The 19,947-nt window shown below is 41.0% G+C and overlaps 1 protein-coding gene across 8 annotated transcripts in view; it reads right to left on the bottom strand.

The window, feature by feature from the left end:
• Window positions 1–19,947, bottom strand: part of PLCL1 (phospholipase C like 1 (inactive)) — a 187,170-nt gene that overhangs the window by 31,535 nt on the left and 135,688 nt on the right. For all 8 annotated transcript variants that reach the window (XM_083864862.1, XM_083864864.1, XM_083864867.1 and 5 more), the window contains 2 exons: window positions 7,058–9,529; window positions 4,629–4,832 (listed from right to left, as the gene is read on the bottom strand). In XM_083864862.1, coding sequence (XP_083720988.1) covers window positions 4,629–4,832; window positions 7,058–9,529 — 2,676 coding nt within the window. The remainder of the gene's footprint in view (window positions 1–4,628; window positions 4,833–7,057; window positions 9,530–19,947) is intronic.

Below are 19,947 nucleotides of genomic sequence, written 5' to 3'. Positions count from 1 at the left end.
AAAACAGTGTAACTGAAGTACCCAACTGGAACTTCCTTCTCTGAGGGAAGTTCTGATTTGACTCTTTTCAGGTTCTGTTTTAGAAGTAACTAATGGACATGGGCAATCAGACCAAGAAACTTTGAGAGCAGTGGGTGAGAGGATTGTAGGAAGAAAGAAACAGGACTTTCCTTAATAAGAAGTGGAAAAAGAAACTGACTTTCCAAGTCTATGTCCAATTTTGGATGGAAAATTCTTTAAAACAAATATAAATTCAAGACAATGTCCATGTGCTGGACTGTGTATGACGTCAGTGCATTATGACATTTTTTTGGCAGCGGATGCTCTGCTCTGCAATATCCCTTGTCTTCAGCTGCTTAGAGAATTGTGAAAAATGTTCCTCTGGGGATGATTCTATCCCAGCTGAGGTATGAATTTCAGTGAAAAAGCTCACAAAAATCTACTTAGTCATTTTGCATTTACATAATAACTGGGAAAAAGGACTTCTTGAGAATGTGGTCATGCCTGCACCAAGACAAGTCCAAAAAGACTGAATATGAAAGAACAGCAGAGAAAGAGCAGTTCACCTCACAGGCACCTCAGCAGATCTCTGTTAGCATGCATGGACCAATATCCATGTCAACAAAAACACTGCCATTAAATACCTCTACTTATTTCCCAGCAACCTCACAGATGCCTCTTCTCCTCTCAAAAATCCCCAATCCATCTCCATGTTGGCCAAGATGTTCTTAACTACCCTGCCATCTCTCTGCAGTACCTGCAGCCACCCTGTCCTTCCATAACTGTCTGCTTCAACACAGCAAGATCAGGCTTGAATACAGAGAAAAACATTAATGTCAACAAATTGTTTCATTGTTCAATCTTTTTTATATTTCTTGTTATTTATGATTTGAAAACACATAAAGATAACTTGGACATCTCATTTTTCTTAGAAAAAATTCTGTAAGCCCATGAGCCAGGAGATTGGGTAAAACCAAAAACATTTATCATCACTTGTTTATTGCTTTTGATTTTCAGATTGTTCAATCATCTGACCTTGGAGAAAAATAATGCTTAACCAATAACTGAAATGCAAATTGCACAAGTGTCCCTGAGTTCATGCATGCTTGCATCAGCACATGACTATATCGTGCAGCCACAGTAACCACAATCTGTTTCCAAACAATCTTCAACCAAAAAATCCTAACTTCACAGGATAACTGTTTGCAATGAATAATTCAACCATCTGTCAGGTCCAGCTGGGCCCCATCCCATCTCTTCACATGGAGTAATTCCTTTTTGAGGTGTGATCAAAGAACACCAGCATTAATTTGACAGCTTATGAGGCACACTGCACACGCTGCCCACCTGAGCAACCATCGACAAGGGGGAGCACACAGGTAGAGAGGCAGGGTGAGAGCCCATCCTCACAGGAAAGGAAAGCTCTGAAGAACAACTCTAAAAGTGGCAGGGTACACTGTCCTAGGATGTGTGTGTGGGAAGCAATGACAGCGTGACCAGAACCCATTCATCACGTTCTATGTATGGAATCAACTAAAGCTGTAAATTGAAATTAGTCATTCTACGCTGTATTTCTGATCATTGACACACTTTTCAAAATGTCTGTGTATTGTCAACAGTCCACCTTATTTCTTTGATTTTGGCAAAGCCTATTCCCTGCTCTCCTCTGCAGAAACTCCTATACCACCCAGTATTACCAATGAAGCCTCTTCCACGCCCAACAGTACAGCTCCAGTAAACCACTGCAATGCCACCATAAAATGAGAGAAACACAGGCCTGACAAATTGTTCCGGTTCCTTAAACAAAGCACATTAAATGTTATTCTAATAAGGTCTCTCTCAAAAGAAAATATTTAATGCAGAGCACAATGGTAAAATTAATTGCCCAGGAAAAAACAAACAAACTGCACAAATGGCTCTTTGTCTATCTCACAGCTGACAAAGGCCAAGCAGGAGGGAACAGACAGTTAATTGTTTTCCAGATCATTGTGGCAGGTTTCTGAGCATTTGCACCTCCATTTCCCTGAACCCTCAGCCCTGTTTATGCCCCATTAAGCACACACGCAGAGTCTATACTTTCCATGGTAAAATAAGGTAACATTCAGTTGGCAATTTTCTGTAAGGGGAAAAAAATTCTAACACATTAGGTCTGTTTTTATCAGAAATAACTTTCAAAGCAGGCTTTTTTAAGAATGTGGCACATGTAGTGTTTTCAGAGGTGGTGAGGAAGTGTTTGCCCAGCACTCAAGTTCATTGTGCTGTGGGGCCCAGTGAGTGAGGCAGACCTGCACTCACTCTATGAGATTTAAGGTCTAACTTTTTTCCATTTTTACTGTAAAAGGAATTAAGTAGTAGAGCCTGTTCATACAAGAGACAGGCCAATATAAACAGATTTTATTTTATGCATTTAAAAATGCTCTTAGGCCTTTTCATTCGAAAAGTGCTTTGAAGTGAAGAGACATGCAGCAAGCACTTGTGGATCCAGTTCCTTGAAGCCGTATTTATCAACAATATAAAAAGCTGAACTGTAGTATATCTTGAATTTAAATCAATAAATAAGCTAAGTTTTTGGGTTTTTTTTGCTTTCCACCAACATCTTCTTGTGCTCTTATTTGCACCAAAAAAAAAAAAAAAAAAAAAAAAAAAAAAAAAAAAAAAATAAAAATAAAAAATATATATATATATATATATATATATATATATACACCCTGGATTATATGAAGTCATTATACAGCAAGGAGAAGCCCCTTGTCAACATTCAAAATGCAAACCCCCTCCCACACTGTGATTTCAAATACCAAGATTGATAGAGACAGTTCATTTATTCAAACACAGAAAAGGCTAAATAGATTTCAATATTCTGCTGCTGGCATTGTCTCAAAAGGCAAACGTCCAAAATGTAGCAAAACCACTTATAAAATCCAGCCTTCATTTTCAGAAGTGAATAGTTTTAGCAAAGGAAGAGACAGTCACAGCCAAAGTGGGTAAAAAAAAAATCATGTTCTCCTTAACAGAATTATATCTCAAATCAATGCTTACATAGGCAAGGCACAACTCTTTTCTCTCTCTCTCTGATTTTAAACTGTTTGCATGCGCTCTTGACATTCAAGTTACATCTTCCCCCATCGGAGACAAATGTGAGAACAACCATTATTTAAAACAGTTATACAAGTGTTTCTGTCTACATCCAAAAGAGGCCTTTCACCTATTTAAATTGAAAAACTGTTTCCAAAGTACAAGGAGGCCTTGAAAAGTCCCATGTGTACTCTTCAGTATATAATTACAAAGATAAGAGATGACACATTCATTTTGGTAAAACTCCATTAAGCAGGCCTCCAAAGACAGAAAAATCTCTTATTTATGTGGTATTTGCTCTTTCAGAAAGACATAAGACCATGTAACAAATCTACCCCAGAAAAGTTCCATCTAAAATAAGGCAATCAACTGAATTTGCAAATCCTTGTTCTGGTATTGTTACAGCTGGCATTTTATTACCATAACTTAATCACTTTCAAGTAAGAGAAACTATTCTGGAAGGAACCCAGGGGTTATTTCAGAGTACTTCTAGTATTTCTGTTTTAATCAACATCAGTGTCTTCCCCCACTCCACAAGCTGATTTTTTCTTGAAAAGTGTCTTATAAAGGCAAAAAAATAAGATGGGAAGGAGGTGGGCATTTGGCACATTGAACAGTTGGTCAAAGCTGCAATCACTTTGCAACACATCAGGGTCTCTGGAACCAATTTGACACAGCATTATTCATCATTTTACTCCTTATGAACACAAGCTGCAGAAAAAACTGCTGTCCTCTAAACATGAGTCGTGATTCAGTCTGGCTGCCACAGTGCAGTACTTAAGTCAGGCCTGGCAGAACTGTGCATCTTGCTGTCAGTTGCTGCACGCTGCCAAAAAGGTTGGGAAGCAGCGGGGCACCCCCACAGCCCAAGAGGCACAGTGTGACAGCAACTTCTGCTGCTGGAAGTCACGCACAGCTGTTGCTCAGTCACCCACAGCAGTGACATATGTCATACAACGAGCTGCAGCACTCATCTGGAATGATTCCAGTTCGTGTCTCTACATTTGTGTAAGCATTCCTGTACCATGCTGACCTCTCCTTCCCCATGCAAGAAAATGGGCATTTTAGCCTTGCCTTCCAACTCTGCCATAGCCTCCCCCAAGAGCAACACTGACTTCATCTGACAGGGACAGGGGCAGTGGTTAACTGTGCTGCTGCAAAGTGTAGGGAAAGGGCGGGCTCAGCTTTGCCTGGGAACTCCCGTGCTGCAGCTCCCCATCTACTTGGCCTTGTGCTCTGCTGCGGGGAGGCCAGCAAAGGGCAGCACACAAATCTTGCTGCTTCCCAAGGACAAGGACTAACAGTGCCAGCACAGGCTGAATTGCCACTCGTTTTGTAAATAAAGTCCTTTTCAGCGGCCAACCTATGCTAGCTACAACCATGTTTAAAAAAAGGAAACAACTACAAAAAGCCCAGTGTGGCATCGTGGTGATTAAAGGCCAACTTTGCAGAGCCCGAGTCATTTGAAGAGCTTTGTTTATTTAACTGTAACATTTGGGCTTGTGAAAGCCCGCGGGCACAGCCTGCCCCGTTCACAGCGCTCAAGTGCTCACCAGGTCATACGCTGCCAGGACCTTCTTCTGCACGTCGGGCACGGTCCCCAGAGGCTCCAGGTAAGGAAAGGTGTCCTTCATGCAGAGGGCCACCGAGGGCGCGTTGTCGCTGCTGACGAGGCGTGAGGACAGGGTCAGGATGCACTGCTTGAGGCTGGCGATGGGCGGCAGCCCGCACAGCTCCTTCACCGACACCATGGCGTTCTGGAGAAGGGACACAAACACCTCAGCACGTCTTGCCACCAGCACTCAGTCCCCCCTGCCTGCCATTACCGTGACAGCCCTTTCTTCTTCTCCCCTCTGATGGCAGGCAGTGCTGTCCCCCCGCTCACCATCCCCGGGCCCTCCACGGACCACGGGATCCCATCTCACACAGGGATTCCATCTCACACAAGGATTCCATCTCACACAGGAATCCCCTGCCAGCCCATTCTCTGTCCCGAAGCCTACAGCCAGCTCCAGCTTTCTCCCAGGCACCGGCATCCCAACTGCCAGCTCCTCAGCTACTTTGCATTGCAAATCCAGCCCTAACAGGGACAAGTTCTGGTCCCCGGCATATTAAACCATCAGCCTAAAATGCTATTTCTTTTCCCAACTGCTTAAGACTCCAGTCACTTTTGATGCTGTAATCACTTTGTTCTCCCATCATTATCATCCTCCAGCAAGAACAAGTTTGACAGACCTTGCATTTCCCATGGGAAAGGCAAGCAGGAAAAACTTGCTTTGTTTTCAGCCTTACATTATCACATCATAAAGATACACAAACACTCTTTACCCTTCATAGGTCACATGTAAGAAAATCAATACTGGATGTACAGGTCAAACCAAACTGACATGGCAGGAGTTAGGTATTTGTCAGGTCAGAGGATATACAGCTGGCATACACCCCCATTTAGCTTCTCGAGTTGTACAAGGAGTGACCAAGATGCACAAAACTCAAGTAAGAGTATTATAACAACCCATACTTTGCAAATATTTCTCCCCAAAAGTTGCTGGAAAAAGCCCCCGTAATCAGACAATGCCTGGCTAAGTAAAAACTCTCATTAATTGAACATGAGAGCATGTGGTTAAATCCAAAACTGTGTCTTTACACAGCATTCCCCAGAACATGATCTTTTACTGAACTTTTGCTTGGAAAGCAGATTAATACTGTTTCTGAGTCAAAGTCAGAGTATTTTCATTTATATTGTTCATATATACTGCCTGGCCTAGACAGAAGGTGGAGTCAGCAGTTCAAACTAGTTACTTTCAAGGCCTGAAGGAAAGGCTGGGAAGAGTTTCCCATTCTTAAAAATATGCTGAGACTATTCCTTTGAGAGTGATTTAAAGCTTATGTCATTTTGTAAACTTTTCCAGCTGTCAACATTTCATTTGCTTTAGACTCCCTCCATCCAGAAGAGTGGGGTCAATGAAGTGCTATGTGTTTTTGTCCTGTTTTTGAGAGAAAAAAAAATGAACTGTTTCTGTGTCTTTACCAAGGAGATAGCTACAGCTGATTCCAGCTATTTACTAAGGAAAACTCATTGTTTAATGCTATTCAGTTTTGTTTCTAGGCAATGCCTGAAGCTCTGAGTTGAGTTGTCCTTTAATCAACCTCCAGACACCCCCACCACAGAAGAGAGCACTGGGGATGTTCTTGTTTGGCTTTGCTGCCACTTCACATCCTGCCAGCCGCCAAGGTCTAACCCAAGCACTTGTGACAGTGCTGTGCACCTGGGCCCTGATGCTGCTGGCCACAGCAGGCTCTGCTGCATGCAGGAGCACAGGTGCAGGGACAGGGCCAGGGGACCCTCTGAGCCAAGTCATGGCACTGGTGTCTGTGCCAGCCCTCAACCAGCCAAGACAAAACAGCTATTCAGCAGGGAGGAAACTGCAATCCAAGTGGCTTTCAGTGCCTATGTTGAACATCTGCAGCCCTGGGGCAAACAGTGGCAACACACTCTTGGGAAAACATGCTGCTCATTGCACTGTGGGTTTCTTTGGTGTACACAAGACCTTAATGACACATCCACTCACTGCTTCTTACACTCAGCCAAAGAAAATTAAGAGCATAATGCTCATTCAATTAGCAAACCAAAAGCTTGTTGATGTTTTCTAGAACCAATGAGGAAATACTGTATTTGGGACCAGAGGCAGGGCACACAAATGTACTCTCAATTCTGCTTTCTCAGGAAAAAAAAAAAATCAACCAGTAAAACATGTATGGAGACAGCATATTGATTTTAAAACATTTCTGCCTACGTTTGCTTGTTAGTTAGCACTTCTAACGATCAGCCTGCCAATGTCCATTTAAAGGTTGACAAGAGCTGTGAGTCTGAAGTTTCACCAGCTTCCACCAGCTTCAGCAAGCCTGTCCTAGCAGCAGCTCACACCAAGACTTTTACTTCCACATTCAGGACACACAAATACACACAATGGAAGTCTCATACCTGCATATTTTCTCTCATGTCAGTAGCCTCTCGCAATGGATGTACTGCCAGCTTAAAGATGTCATCAATGGTCTTGAGACCAGTGTTCCTCAGCATGGTGTACTCCCTTGCTTTCTTCCCTATCCTCACTGAGAGGCTCCGCTTTTGTGCCTTCCCGCCTCCGCTTCGGTTGGTTATTGCAATGTGAACAAAGAGGGTAACATGCTCCATGATATCACCAACAAAGGAGCGCAGTGGGATGTGCCTGTATCCGGGCTGTAAGCACTCCAGTGGGATGGTGTACTGTCCTATGAACTCATCCCCAATGTAGTCATCATCCAAAACAACAAAGCGGATCATGGCCAGCTCCGGTAGATTGATCTGGAACTCAAAGCTTTCATCAAAAATAGGGTTATCACTGTTTTGCTGCACAGTTTTAGTTCTTTGTTCGGTGCAGTCTGCAGGAATCCCATGTATTTCTATGCAGACATAGGGGTCTATGACATCCCCTTTTGCACATGCACCCTTGGGCTTTGGAAAATTCTGACCACTGATAATTTTGACATGTAGGACCTGGGGGGAGACCCCCGGAACAATACCCTTGGTATTTGCACTGAAGTAAGACACTTCATCACGCATCACTGAAGGCCTGAGAACGTACCCGCATCCCCCGTTCTGTAGAAACCAACCAGTGTGTAGGTCCATCATGGGCCCCGGGGTCTGGTAGTTCATTGCCACTATCTGGCAACCACAGTTCCAAAAATCTTGAGGATTTAAGTTACTGGAGTCTATCCTCATAGCACTCGGGTACACCCTGGACAGAAACTTTTTGTTGTAGTTAACAAAATCTTCAGGGTATTCATTTGCAATCCGACTGGCTTCTGCCTCGCTGAAGGAGCACATTTCCCAATAATTTTGAGATTTCATGGATGTCTCAAAGTCTTTGTACTGGATAGATTTGCATAGGGACACCAAGTCAGACAACTCCCTGCAGAGCCAGATCAGCTTCGGTTCCCTTGAGAAGTCCTCTGACAGTCTTCGGGATATTTCAGCCTCTTCATCTTCATCTGTGACCTCTCCTTCTAATACATCCTGGTCGCAGGGCAATTTCTTCCCTTTCACAATGATCTTCATTTTCAGTTTCTCAGGTGATGGGAGGTAGGCTTCTGAGGATAAAGGTGCCTCTGTGTACAGCTTGTTTCCAAAGATTCTTTTCATGTGTTGCACCACCACCTTTTGCTGCTGTACAGAGCAGTGGTTCCCCAAGCATAGAATAAGAGGGTATTCTGAGGCAAAAAAGGCCAATTTGTTTATTACTTCAATGACATTTCGAAAGGCAAGTGGTGATGTCATGTTGTTGCGGTTACAAATAATGGGTTCATTATCTGGGCCATCACAGACGTCCAGTTCAATACTGCGGCAGCTCATCTTTAAAGCTCTGACATAACCATTGATATCAGCCGGCCCTCTGAGCTGGTCTTCTATTAGATATGTATTGTGGGATGCATTGATGTAGTAATGTGACAAAGGCTGTGTCATGTCTTGGACAATCTTTTTGTGCTCTGGGTCAAAAATATCACATTCTGAGGACAGTAGGTATTGAGTAAATCCATCAATTGCAAGAAAACCTTTCAACCGTCCTTCTTCAGAAAGCTCATACCTGCGTATAATATCTAGACACATTTCTTCTGTTATGTGGGTCACTCCTTGCTCGGCTTCTAAAAACAGCATGAGATCATTGGCATCCAAGTACTCTTTGTTTTTGGATATCTGCACAAGTAAGAAATACACTTCAGGTCTTGTGCAAAGTTCACTGAACGCTTCACAAAACTCTTCTTTTGTTACTCGTGTTGTCAGTTTCTCTTTGCTCTTCTGAATTTCCTTAAATTTTAATCTAATCTTTGATTCCTTTAAGGTGGGGTTAAGCTTCTTTATTAGCTCCACAGCTGTATCTTCTAACATTATGCCATTGCCATCAACATCTGCTGCTTCAAATACAGTTTTTAACCAGGCAAATCGTGGGGTATTATGGCTGCTTTCCATCAAGTCCAGGGGTTGTTTGCTACGAGAAACTAAATACCTTAATCCTGATACCCAAATATTGGCCACATCAGCTGAATTGGCAACCAAGTCAAGGGACTCATAGTTCTCACCGTGAATTACCGACAGCGCACAGTCCTCAGAAATCTGATCTGCAAGTCCATTATTCCTGAATGTCTCTGTGTTTTTCCCTAGTCTGATTTCTTTTATAGCAGAAATATCAAGCTTGGCTTTGTCCAGATCCTTCTTGGAAGGCTCCCAGCGAAGAGCCTGCAGGTCAGGATCCAGAGTGAAAAAACGGTTATAAATCCGGGAATTTGGACGAACTTTCTTCAATTCACACCCAGCCTGCATAAAGCTGATACAGTCGCTGGCACTGCTTATTTTCTTCTCTGATGGCATGCTGCTGAAGGACACTGTTTTCTTTCTTCCACATTTTTGGTTTGAAGGATCCTGTGGGATAATTACATTAAAAAAAATTTAGCAGGTTTTCTTTGGCCATTCCACAAGTACATAAAAAATAGAAAAGGTACATTTATGTAAAGATAATTAATGTTCTTCTGAACCTCAAAACACAACATCTTATTCCTTCCCATGATTCAGTTCCCTGCTGAGCTATAAACTATACTGAGCTATAAAGCAACTTGATTGATTGTGGCATTGGAGATAAAGAGTTTTCATGAGTGACATTTGCAGCTATTAAACTGTCTTCCAGATCTCAGCAACTTGGTACAGCTGTGAGGAGGCAATATCCAGTTGTATACATTATGTCCCATTTCAAAGCAGATATATCACACTCTCTTGTCTCCCCACTTGTTTGGAAAAGTAGTATTTCTGGTCATTTCTGTGCACAACAACTACAAAGCATGGGAGGAAAATGGACAGCCAGACAAGAAATCCAAAGCCTTTGTCTTTAGGATATATATTCTAACTCCTCTTGAGAGAGGAGTTCTCAGCCAGACATGTGACTGTCTTTTCAATATTAACTACTTCTTGCTGCTGGATGTAAACCCAGCTGCCTGCAAAGCTGTCTGTAATGTTAGTGCAGCAACTAAATTTGAACCTTTCCCTGCATATTATCAACTCAAAACATCTCACAATAATTATAAAGTATAAATCCTTCTTTTCTCTGCATGATTTCCATCTACCCCATTAGTATGTAAACTATCCAACAGCTACCAAAATATTTTTAAAACATCACTCAAGACTGCAATTAATTGTGAAAGACTTGTTAAAATTGCTTTCCCTCCTATTTCCCTAGCCAGTAGCAATACTTCCTTGTTTCCTGCCTTCAGTTGTTGAAGGGACTTCAGCTGCCTGGATTTTGAATGAAAAAGGAGCCCCAAGGCAAGGAAATGTTGATGCTGAGCCTAAGCACTCAGCCCTCCACCCTGCTGCCTCAGGCCCAGACATGAGACGTGCACCAGGCACCAGCTTCCCAGCAACCCCTGGGGATCTGCTTTGAGATGCCAAAATCCCTGACTCCCAAACCCTCTGCAGCCTGGACTTCCCTTCCCTACCCTACCCCAGCAGCTGGTTCCTCTCAGCTGCAGTTTATCTGCTGTGTCATTCAACCTCCCTCAGGTCATACTCCTCTGCAAATCCTGTGTAGAAGCCCTGCTCTAGCAGGGCCCTCCATCCACCCATCTGTGTCCTTTGATGCTCTGCACTGTCTGAGCAGGACCTTGTGTAGCTCCCCAAGCCACAGAGCATCAGTTCTGGTGCCCATAAGAATCTCCCCACTCTTCATTTGCATGTCTGTATAGATACTTTCAGCAAATTAGTCAGTATGAATGTTTCTACAAAATTGCTGTTGTCATTCATTCACTTCATTCAATAATATCCAAAATATTTCCAAACCCCCAGGCCCCTAACTACTGAATTTAAAGGCATGGGATCTACTGGGAATAAAATTAAGACCTCTAAACTTCTTATGACAGAGATTTCTCATTAAACTAGTACAGAGACTTCTACTGAAAAGAATAATTACTCTTGCCATTTATTTAGTATTTATTATGAGAATAGGTCTCAAAGAAACAGGAAGAAAGTCAACAAAGCGAGTGCCTCAGGTCAGCTACTTTTTTAATTACAGTTTTATGCTAAAATATTCTGTTCCTGCATTAATGTACTGTGTTTTAATAAACAACTTTGGCTATGAAAATCTTCAGGCAGTAGATGCTAATGAATACAAACGAATGTAGCAGATTACTCCATGGGATTTAGAAAAGCCTCTTCTTTTTTGTTTCCTTTTGTTCACAGGAGCAATATTTAGATTTAAGATTGATGACTAATTAGGATTATTTTTCTCATATAGTTGGATGTATTAATGGCCTTGAATCCGCTGTGATTCATTCCTTGACAGAGGTTCCTTAGGGCCAAATCTGGAAATCTCATCAGAGCAGCCTGATTTGTCCACAGGTCCGACATTTTGTCTTAACTAGGGAGGCACGAATGTTATTTAAATATTTTATTTTCTGCAAAAATTAAAACATTTTTTTTTAGTTCCAAGATACTCATGTCTTTAGATCAAAGTAAGTCAGGGAATTAGTCAGCCATTTTTCAGGTATTCAGGTGGGAAAAAAAAACACTTAATTGACCTCATGGACAAACAACAAGAGTTTCCTTTTAACACTCAGTCTTAAACCTTCAGGGATTTTGGTGGAGATTAGATAATCCTCTGTGTCATCTTTACCTGCTTTTATTTTTGATGGATACTCCCAGTATGGAAGGAACATCAGAATTGTGAAACAGCACTACATGTCAGAGTAGACTTCCCTGTATCTTTCAATCAATTGAACAGATTTCAAGCCTAATCCACAGACTAACAGCCTGCAATTAACAAGATTTAAATCTTATTGACACTGATGGGATTATTTTAACTGACACTAACAATGTCCTCCATCTAATGTATAATACACACAAACCTCACAAAACTGCAATTACTAAGCTTATTACTGCATCAGCTATTTCCCTCTTGGTGTCTGCAGACTAGGAGCATACTCACTCTTTCAAAGTGAGAGCTGTTACTTTAAGTATAATGTGAAAGTTTTCATTCATAATTATCACAAAGTTAATTATTCCAGTCTTGCAAAAAGTCAAAAGGTATTTCTGTAAGCTCCAGTGCTGTCTTTTCAGCCTGACAGCCCAGGCACCTGGCTTTGCATTGAATGATTGAACTAGCTTGAACTCCTAATGCTTGAACAAGCAACTCTGGATCCTGACACCACGGCTGAGCCTGGCCACACACCTCTGGATCCCCAGCCACCACCCTGGGGAGCAGAGGAGTGTTTTCTTCAAGAAGTGTCCTCCCACCACTGAGCCCCACTCACGTCAATGCCTGGAGAGGACAATTTCAATACCCTGTGCCTCCCCACTGATCTTATGCTTGTTCAACTGAGACTACAGACTTTGTGTTCTAATTTTAGTGTAGCTATTGCTTTCTTTAAATTTCTACCTTAATCCAATTTCAACAGATCGATCTTCTAAAACAAGACATCCAGCTAAGAATACTGTGCTTCAGTGTCTCCAGTGGCTAAACTGCTGCTCCATTTTATTGCACACTAAGAGCAGGAACAAATACAGTCACCTAGCAAACTAAAAGCTGCCAACATCTTACATGGATAAATAGGAAACCTGCTCTCTTGCGCTACCTGCCAAGAACATTGCCACTGCAAGTTATCAAAAAACGTCTCCTCAATGTTCACCCATGCAAGAGCACTTGTTCCTCTTCATTAACCAAAGCAATCAGAAAGTACAATGAGATGCAGCCCTGAATCTTGGAGCTGGAAAGTCTGTCTTTCTCCAAGATGCTAAGGTCATCAAAATTGATCTTGCCTAGGTAACAGGACGGCAGCTGGCCTAGGACTGCCCTTTACTCTCAGTTGCTTGTACTGATGGAACTGAATTTATTGTGGCAGTGAAAGATGAAAAAAGAAAGGATTATATTTGCTAAAAAAGAGACATCTACATCAATGTGAGAATGAGGAACTAACCTATAGATTTTCTACTACCAGATCTTCCCTACCAGAGACAACCAAGCTCTTGATCAGTTTGCAAGCACAAAAACGAAATCCCCACTTACATGGGAAACCTTGATTCCAAGGCAAGACACTTTTTTCAAAGTGACTCAAAACTAGAGTTTTCTTCAGTTCTTTGGTTATCTCCTATAAAGTGATCTAACAGGATGACTCCATCTCCCTCCTGCTCCTGAGCCTGCATAATATCAATTATATAAAATGCCTCAAGACCTGAAAGACCGATATGCACTGAGATATCAGCATATGCTCTGCTGCTCTGAAATTATTTAAGGACCAAGGAGACATATCTGTGTGCTGGCCTGCCTGCATCCTAACATTTTCTAAATGTTTCTAAAGGAGGGATTCAGAACACCAGTCTGAATTCAGAACTCCCAAAATAGGAGAAGCTCTCCTGTTGAATACATCATCCTCGTCAGAGGGACTGAATACATAAACAGCAGGATCACTAAGCCATCAGCAGTTGTGGGAAAACTCCACCCCATTCACCCTGACCTTTGACTGCTCAAACCTCTGTTGTTTAAATCAAAGAGCTAACAGAAATAAATAAGTGGGATTTAAAAAAAAAATAATAAAAGAGTAAACATGTTCTCCACCTCATCCCACCCTCTTTGTCAAAACTATAGGACCTAAATTGCCCATCTGAAGTTAGGAACCATGGCAGTAATAAGAACTGCACACAAAGGTCAAGCTCCTGAATTATTTTTTGTCTGAAATTAAATTACCTGAAGGCTCTCTAAAGCACTGATAATCTTCCAGGATTCTGCTTAAGAGGATAAGAAAGGCAAAACCCATCACCTACCGAAAGACACCAAAACCCTTATAGACCTGCAGGGCTCCTGTGAAAGGATGTGAAATTCAGTAATAATCCTGAGAGATAAACTCTTTAAGTGTGATTAAGAGCTATTTCCCAAAAAAACAATTCACATTTTCACCAATATTAATCTAATCTAATCTAATCTAATCTAATCTAATCTAATCTCCTGAACCTAGCACTAACAAATCAGTAATAGACACCTTAGTCTGTCTTCCCAAATAGACAGTCCTAAAAGCTATCTGCTCTGGAAACTCCAGATGATCAGTTAATTGGCCAACTGATTGCCTGATTTTTTTGTTATCTAAGAAATTAATTAGCTCCACGGGATAATTTTTGGGGGGATATTTCTAGATAGTTCAGTTGTACAAAGACAGAATCCTAGTCCCTGAAAATCTTAAGGCTTTACTGTACTTGTGGTGAGAAAATGTACCTTCAAAGAGAAAGTAAAGAAGTCAGTGAGTCACTAATGGCACTCAAAGCACTGTGTAGCAGGTTGACAAATGGCAGTGTAATATTTCTATAATGTAGTAAGCCAGAGCAGGGAAGATTTATATAAACCATCAAGAAAAACACAAAGTCAAAGCCTGGGCCAGGGCTGCAACTGTATCTCATACACGGGAGAGGCTCAGTCCATTTCATCAGATGTATATCAAAGCTTGAACCCACAGTACCAGCACATGATTAGAACAGGCAGCAATGATCACTGGAAGCCAGTATTCATCATTAGCACACAAAGCTGTCTTCTGTAAATCTCATCCATGTTCAGGCCATCCTTGGACTGCCCATTCTGCAGATTTTATCAACTTTTCTCACAGCCCCTGCTATAATTAAGGAGCTAAAGTTAAGGAGATAAACTCCCCCTAATCTTTCTTGGCAAGGCCTGTAAGATCTAAGTATCAGATAGATACCACTGTGACAACACACATGTCAACAAAGAAAAGGTTGCCTACTCAAAATTCATCCAGGCTGACAACTCATGGCATGAAGCAGCTACCTTTGCACAGGGGCTGAACAGCCAAACCACCTTATCCCTGGGGCAGGCAGCTATGGGGATGCTGCCAGTCACACTTAGGCTAACGCAGCTCAGAAGATTGAAAGAGCAGATGTTATTGCTGTGAGATCAACCTTGGTAGCCTCTTTAAGGCAAAATTCCTACTAATTCAGGGATTTGTGCACAGGGGGAACAAAGACCAGATCCAAAATTTAACACACACGCTGCTGTTAAAAGCTGAGCTTCCCATGTAATGAAATAAACAGAAAACTTAAGGCCGACCAAAAATACAACATGGACACATACATGAGAAACAGCTTCAGAACACAGTGTCCAACAATTCTCCAAATACCAAAACAGTCCCACTGGCATGTCTGCAAAGCCAGCGAGTTCTCACTAACCAGCAGCTTAACTCAAGCACAAGCTCCATGCAGAAGCCTCAGCACTACCATAATTCATAGGGAGCAAGGACTAATGGAGCTCAGACACAGGAAAGAAAAGTGTCCTGGGGAACAATGAGTAATATCTGTATCAGGCTTTCCTCAACTCCCCAGGATTACCAGGACATTTGGTATGGGCACTGGACTGTCACCAAGACCTATTATAATAACTACAGTCAGCTTCTCATTAAAAAAGTCACTCTGAAAAATGGGTACTGTAAGAGCAGGAAAACTGAGTGAAGAAAATAGCTTAACTATTCTGGGATGCTGAATACTCCCCACTGGAGAAGCTCAAGAGGAGACCAGACTATAATGGCTTTTCTGAGTTCCTCTTTTGCTCTATTACTAAAAAACACTTTCAAGTACTGTTGTATAGGGCTGGAAGGAGATACAAAAGAATGCCTGGAGCAGATCTTCAGGAAAAACACCTGAACCAAAATGATTTGCTATTTAATAAATGCTTTGTTGTATACTTGCTTTTTTCCTTTTCTTTTTCAAATTACTGGCACTACCAAATTTATTCAATTTTACCTTGAAGATTTACCTTTGCTGTTTAAATGACAAATTAGAGCAAAAGGAAAAATCAGCAGCACATAAAGACTCCATCTGGAAATGCTTTTTGGAAATAAAAAGCACACAATGCAAGAAAGGTTTATTTTCTGGCATGATACCATGCTGAAGTTACTACTTTTCCCTTCTTTTTATAAGTAGGGCCATGAAGCCAAGATTGAAAAGCTTCCAAGAGCACAAGAACATGAGAGCCTATAATGTGGCTACCACTTCACAGAGCTTTCTGCCATTGTTGTTAAAGTTTCATCCAACTGGTTTCCACAAGTGCAAGTAGCTATCCCTTTATGCAGCATCTACAGTGAGAAACAGATTCCTGTATGACCCTTCAATACATACACACAATGTTACCATATAAGCCTACAGAAGACACCACCCGATGAAGATTTTTCATGGAGACTGTCCATTCTCCCTGAGGAAAAAGCCCCTTTCCTAAGGACGCCCCAAGTGTCAGATCTACTTCCAGTTGGAAGGAGGCTTATAGTCTGTAAGGGACTGACCCAGCTCATTGGATGTAATGTCTCCAACCTCTACTGCTCCCAAATACTATGTTATTTTCAAGTGCTTGGGTTGTTCACGGGCTCTAATCCTTCTTAGTCTGCAAGGGCACCTTGAACATGGATTGAACTCCTCATCCTGCAAGGAATATAAACCCGAGAAAGACAGAAAGACACTTTCTGTCTTCAAGCAGAGGTAGCAAGGTCTGGATAAAGGGGATCTCAGCTGCAGCATTCCCAAGAGAACTCCATTGTACAAATCCTCATTCTGTTACAGAACCTCCTTTGAATTCATCTGAGACAAACATTAAGAGAATAAGAGAATGCCAGTAGCAAGTCAGGAGGAAAGAAGACCTGGCTAGGAAAAAGACCTGGCTAAGGAAAAACATGCCCAACTGTACTCCCCTTCATTACACTTCTAAATACTTGATTGGCACTGCATCTATGAGTGGGTAATTTTCACTGTCAAAATAATGGAAAAGCTGAAAAAAAAAAATCTGATTAAGAATAAGAAGATGATGAGCATTACCTATTTCCAACATTATGGAAAACAGAACTTGTCAGACTAACCTGATATCTTTGCTTTTATGATATTAAAAGTTTGGTTGATACACATAAAGTCATGGTAATAGACTCTAATGTATTATGGTCTCTGCAATGTATTTGATTTGGTAGTGAATGACATTTTGATTAAGAATATACAGCAATAAAAATAAACTCAGAAGACATTAAATGGATCAAACACAAGATAAACGATAGCTTTCAAATGCTACAGTGAACGTGAAACACTTATCATGAAAAAATGCTTCAAATGGGATCCTGCAGGGACCCATTCTTTAGGCCAGTGCTATTTAGCATTTTTTGAGTGACCTGGAAGAAAGCATAAAATCAATACACATGGAGTCTGGAGATGATACAAAGCCAAGTTTCAACAGTGATGAATAACAGAATGTGAGTCAGCAGTCAAAAGACTGCTTGACAGGCAATACATAAAAAACTAAGTATCTTCCAATAAGGAGCAAATACAAGGTCATAATTCTAAAAGCACAAGGGCCAGTCCTTATTTACAGGACTCTGATGCAGGACAATAATTTTAGGAAAAAAAATGCCAACTTTGTTATCATGGATGATCAGCATAGAATATAACAAAAAGATCACACACAAAACAGTATACTTGGTTGTAGAAACATAGTATCTACTCAGGATAGAAAAGTTCTAATATTGTTATATTTGTCCACCATGTGATGCTCTCAGTCTAGAAATTACTTTGAAAATTGGAAAGTTCATAAGTGCCACAAGAATCAGGAAGATTCTGGAAAACACATTCAAGTTTAATACACCTATTGTATGTATTAATAAATATTATATTAGTATTAATAAAAATGTGCATTCATATAATGAAAAACTTAACAGACACCCCATGCCCTACTTAAGGGATATCTGGGCACTTCTATGCAGAGTGCAATGCTTTCAACTGAATAATTTAATTAAATCCTTAATCTTTGTACTTTAAGAAGTCCTTCAAATTGCATTTCCTTATGGATCCCCTAGAAACTCATAATGTTGACTAATGTTGTCACAGATTTTAGATCACAGAATATTCTGAGCTGGAAGGGATCCACAAGGATCACTGATTATGAAGATGGTTATATAAAGATTATCTGAAGATCAGTACTATCCAGTGATACATTCTTTCAAATCTTGGAAATCGACACATTCAAAATCAAGCCAAGACTTTCAACAAGAAAAGAAAAACTGACAATGGTCACAGTCTCCCAAGGATGGCTGGGAGAGTCTTCATCACTGTTTCATCAGCACCTGATTCCTTCCAAAAGGATGTCCCATGAGATCAAACATGATTTAATTTAAGCCCTATTTAATGGAGAGCAGACCAGACTTCAGTGCTATTTTTTGGCCTGATTATTGAGGTATTAACTCAAAAATTAAATCCTATGTTTTTGCAAAAGAAAACATTTGAATGGGACTGTGCCTTCTGGTCTGCTATCATGGCACTGGAGATTACCAAGCACTGGAGGCCCAAAATAGGGTGACCAATTTAATTTCATTCTGAATCTTACAGCAGTCCTCCAGGAATAAAATGTGTAATCCAATAAGCCACACAAATCTCAATAGGCTAATCACATTATTTTAAACCCTTTTTAATCAACTTAAATTATTTCTTCATTAATCACATTTACGCTGATTCAGATCAGCCCCTATATCTAAAATTAGCAATGAAGTTACAAAAATCAATAAAATTAGGTAATGAAACTGGTTTAATGGGATTTTTTTAAAAATTCCAATTGCCAGTCTCAATTGAATTATTAAATAGGTTGAAATAAAATACATATAGCCAAATATGAAGTATTTGGGCAAGACAGGGCAGTGTTTTATCTGACCTATAATGCACTTGGGGGTGAAATTTTGCTTTGTGCAATCTAAAGGCCCTCATTTTCTTGGAGAGAGAAAAGCAACTTTCAGCATACCAAACAAATGCATCCTGTGAGGAAACTGTTCATCAGCTGAGGAGAGTGCCCTTGAGGTGTAGGAGTTTGTACAGCTGGTGTGCAGGCTCTCCGTGGGGGCACAGGCACCCCCTCCACAGGAGCCCACAGGACAGATCCCTGTGGCAGCCCCGGCGCTGCACAGCTCACCCGGGGTGGGCGGAGGTGTGATCCACCTCCCTGCACACATGGCACGCCTCTCCTGCTTGTGATTTCTTAACCCTTGTGTTGACAATCTTGTCAACAAGCTCCATCACAAAGCAAGGATTAGGGAAAGCTTTCTGCTTGCCCCTCTACAATATGGGCACCGAAATGTGGCTGTACTTAACCACAGACTCAAAAGTTCCTCGAGTATTTTTTACTTTTCTTTTTACTTTATTCCCATCTACAGCTTTTTAGCTTTGCAGCTAAAGGCACAGTGCATACCAGACATCCCCCTTCAGCATCCTTGGGCTGAAAAGCAAGGGTTACACATGAAACATGCCATGAAATGTGCTCCTACACTGCTAAAGGAGTTGGCAGGGCTGAAAACAACATACAAGTGAAACAATGATTTCAGTGGTGCACTTAGCAACGGTATGACAAATTAAGAACCTCCCTTACAAGCAAAACACAGATTTCTTCATTAATAGAAAAGAAAGAAGTATTCAAGAAACAGCTGTGGTGCCCTCATTAAATCTTATTATGTGACTCTCATCAGTAGGCATATTCCAAATTTTTACCAATGCAGACACAGAATGTTTTCATTATTCATCAAAATAAGCAGTAAATTAGGCAGGTTACAGGCACCTTGATAAGCTGCAAACTGCAGCATCATAAACATCCAATTTATTTAACAAATAATTGATTTGCTATGGAGATGTGCTACAATTTTTAATCGCATTCCTTCAAAATTAGCCACTTTGAAGGGCAAAATTCTCCTTTTCCCAGAGCTCATATCTTAGGGAGAAAAAAACCCAATTGCAAGTTTGGTTTTGTTATTTTTAACAAATAAAGGAATGCAATTATAATGTAATTTTAT

The sequence above is a fragment of the Zosterops lateralis genome (genome assembly GCF_965231275.1).
Source record: "Zosterops lateralis genome assembly, chromosome: 7".
Lineage (NCBI taxonomy): Eukaryota > Metazoa > Chordata > Aves > Passeriformes > Zosteropidae > Zosterops > Zosterops lateralis.
This window is presented reverse-complemented; position numbering and strand designations above follow the sequence as displayed.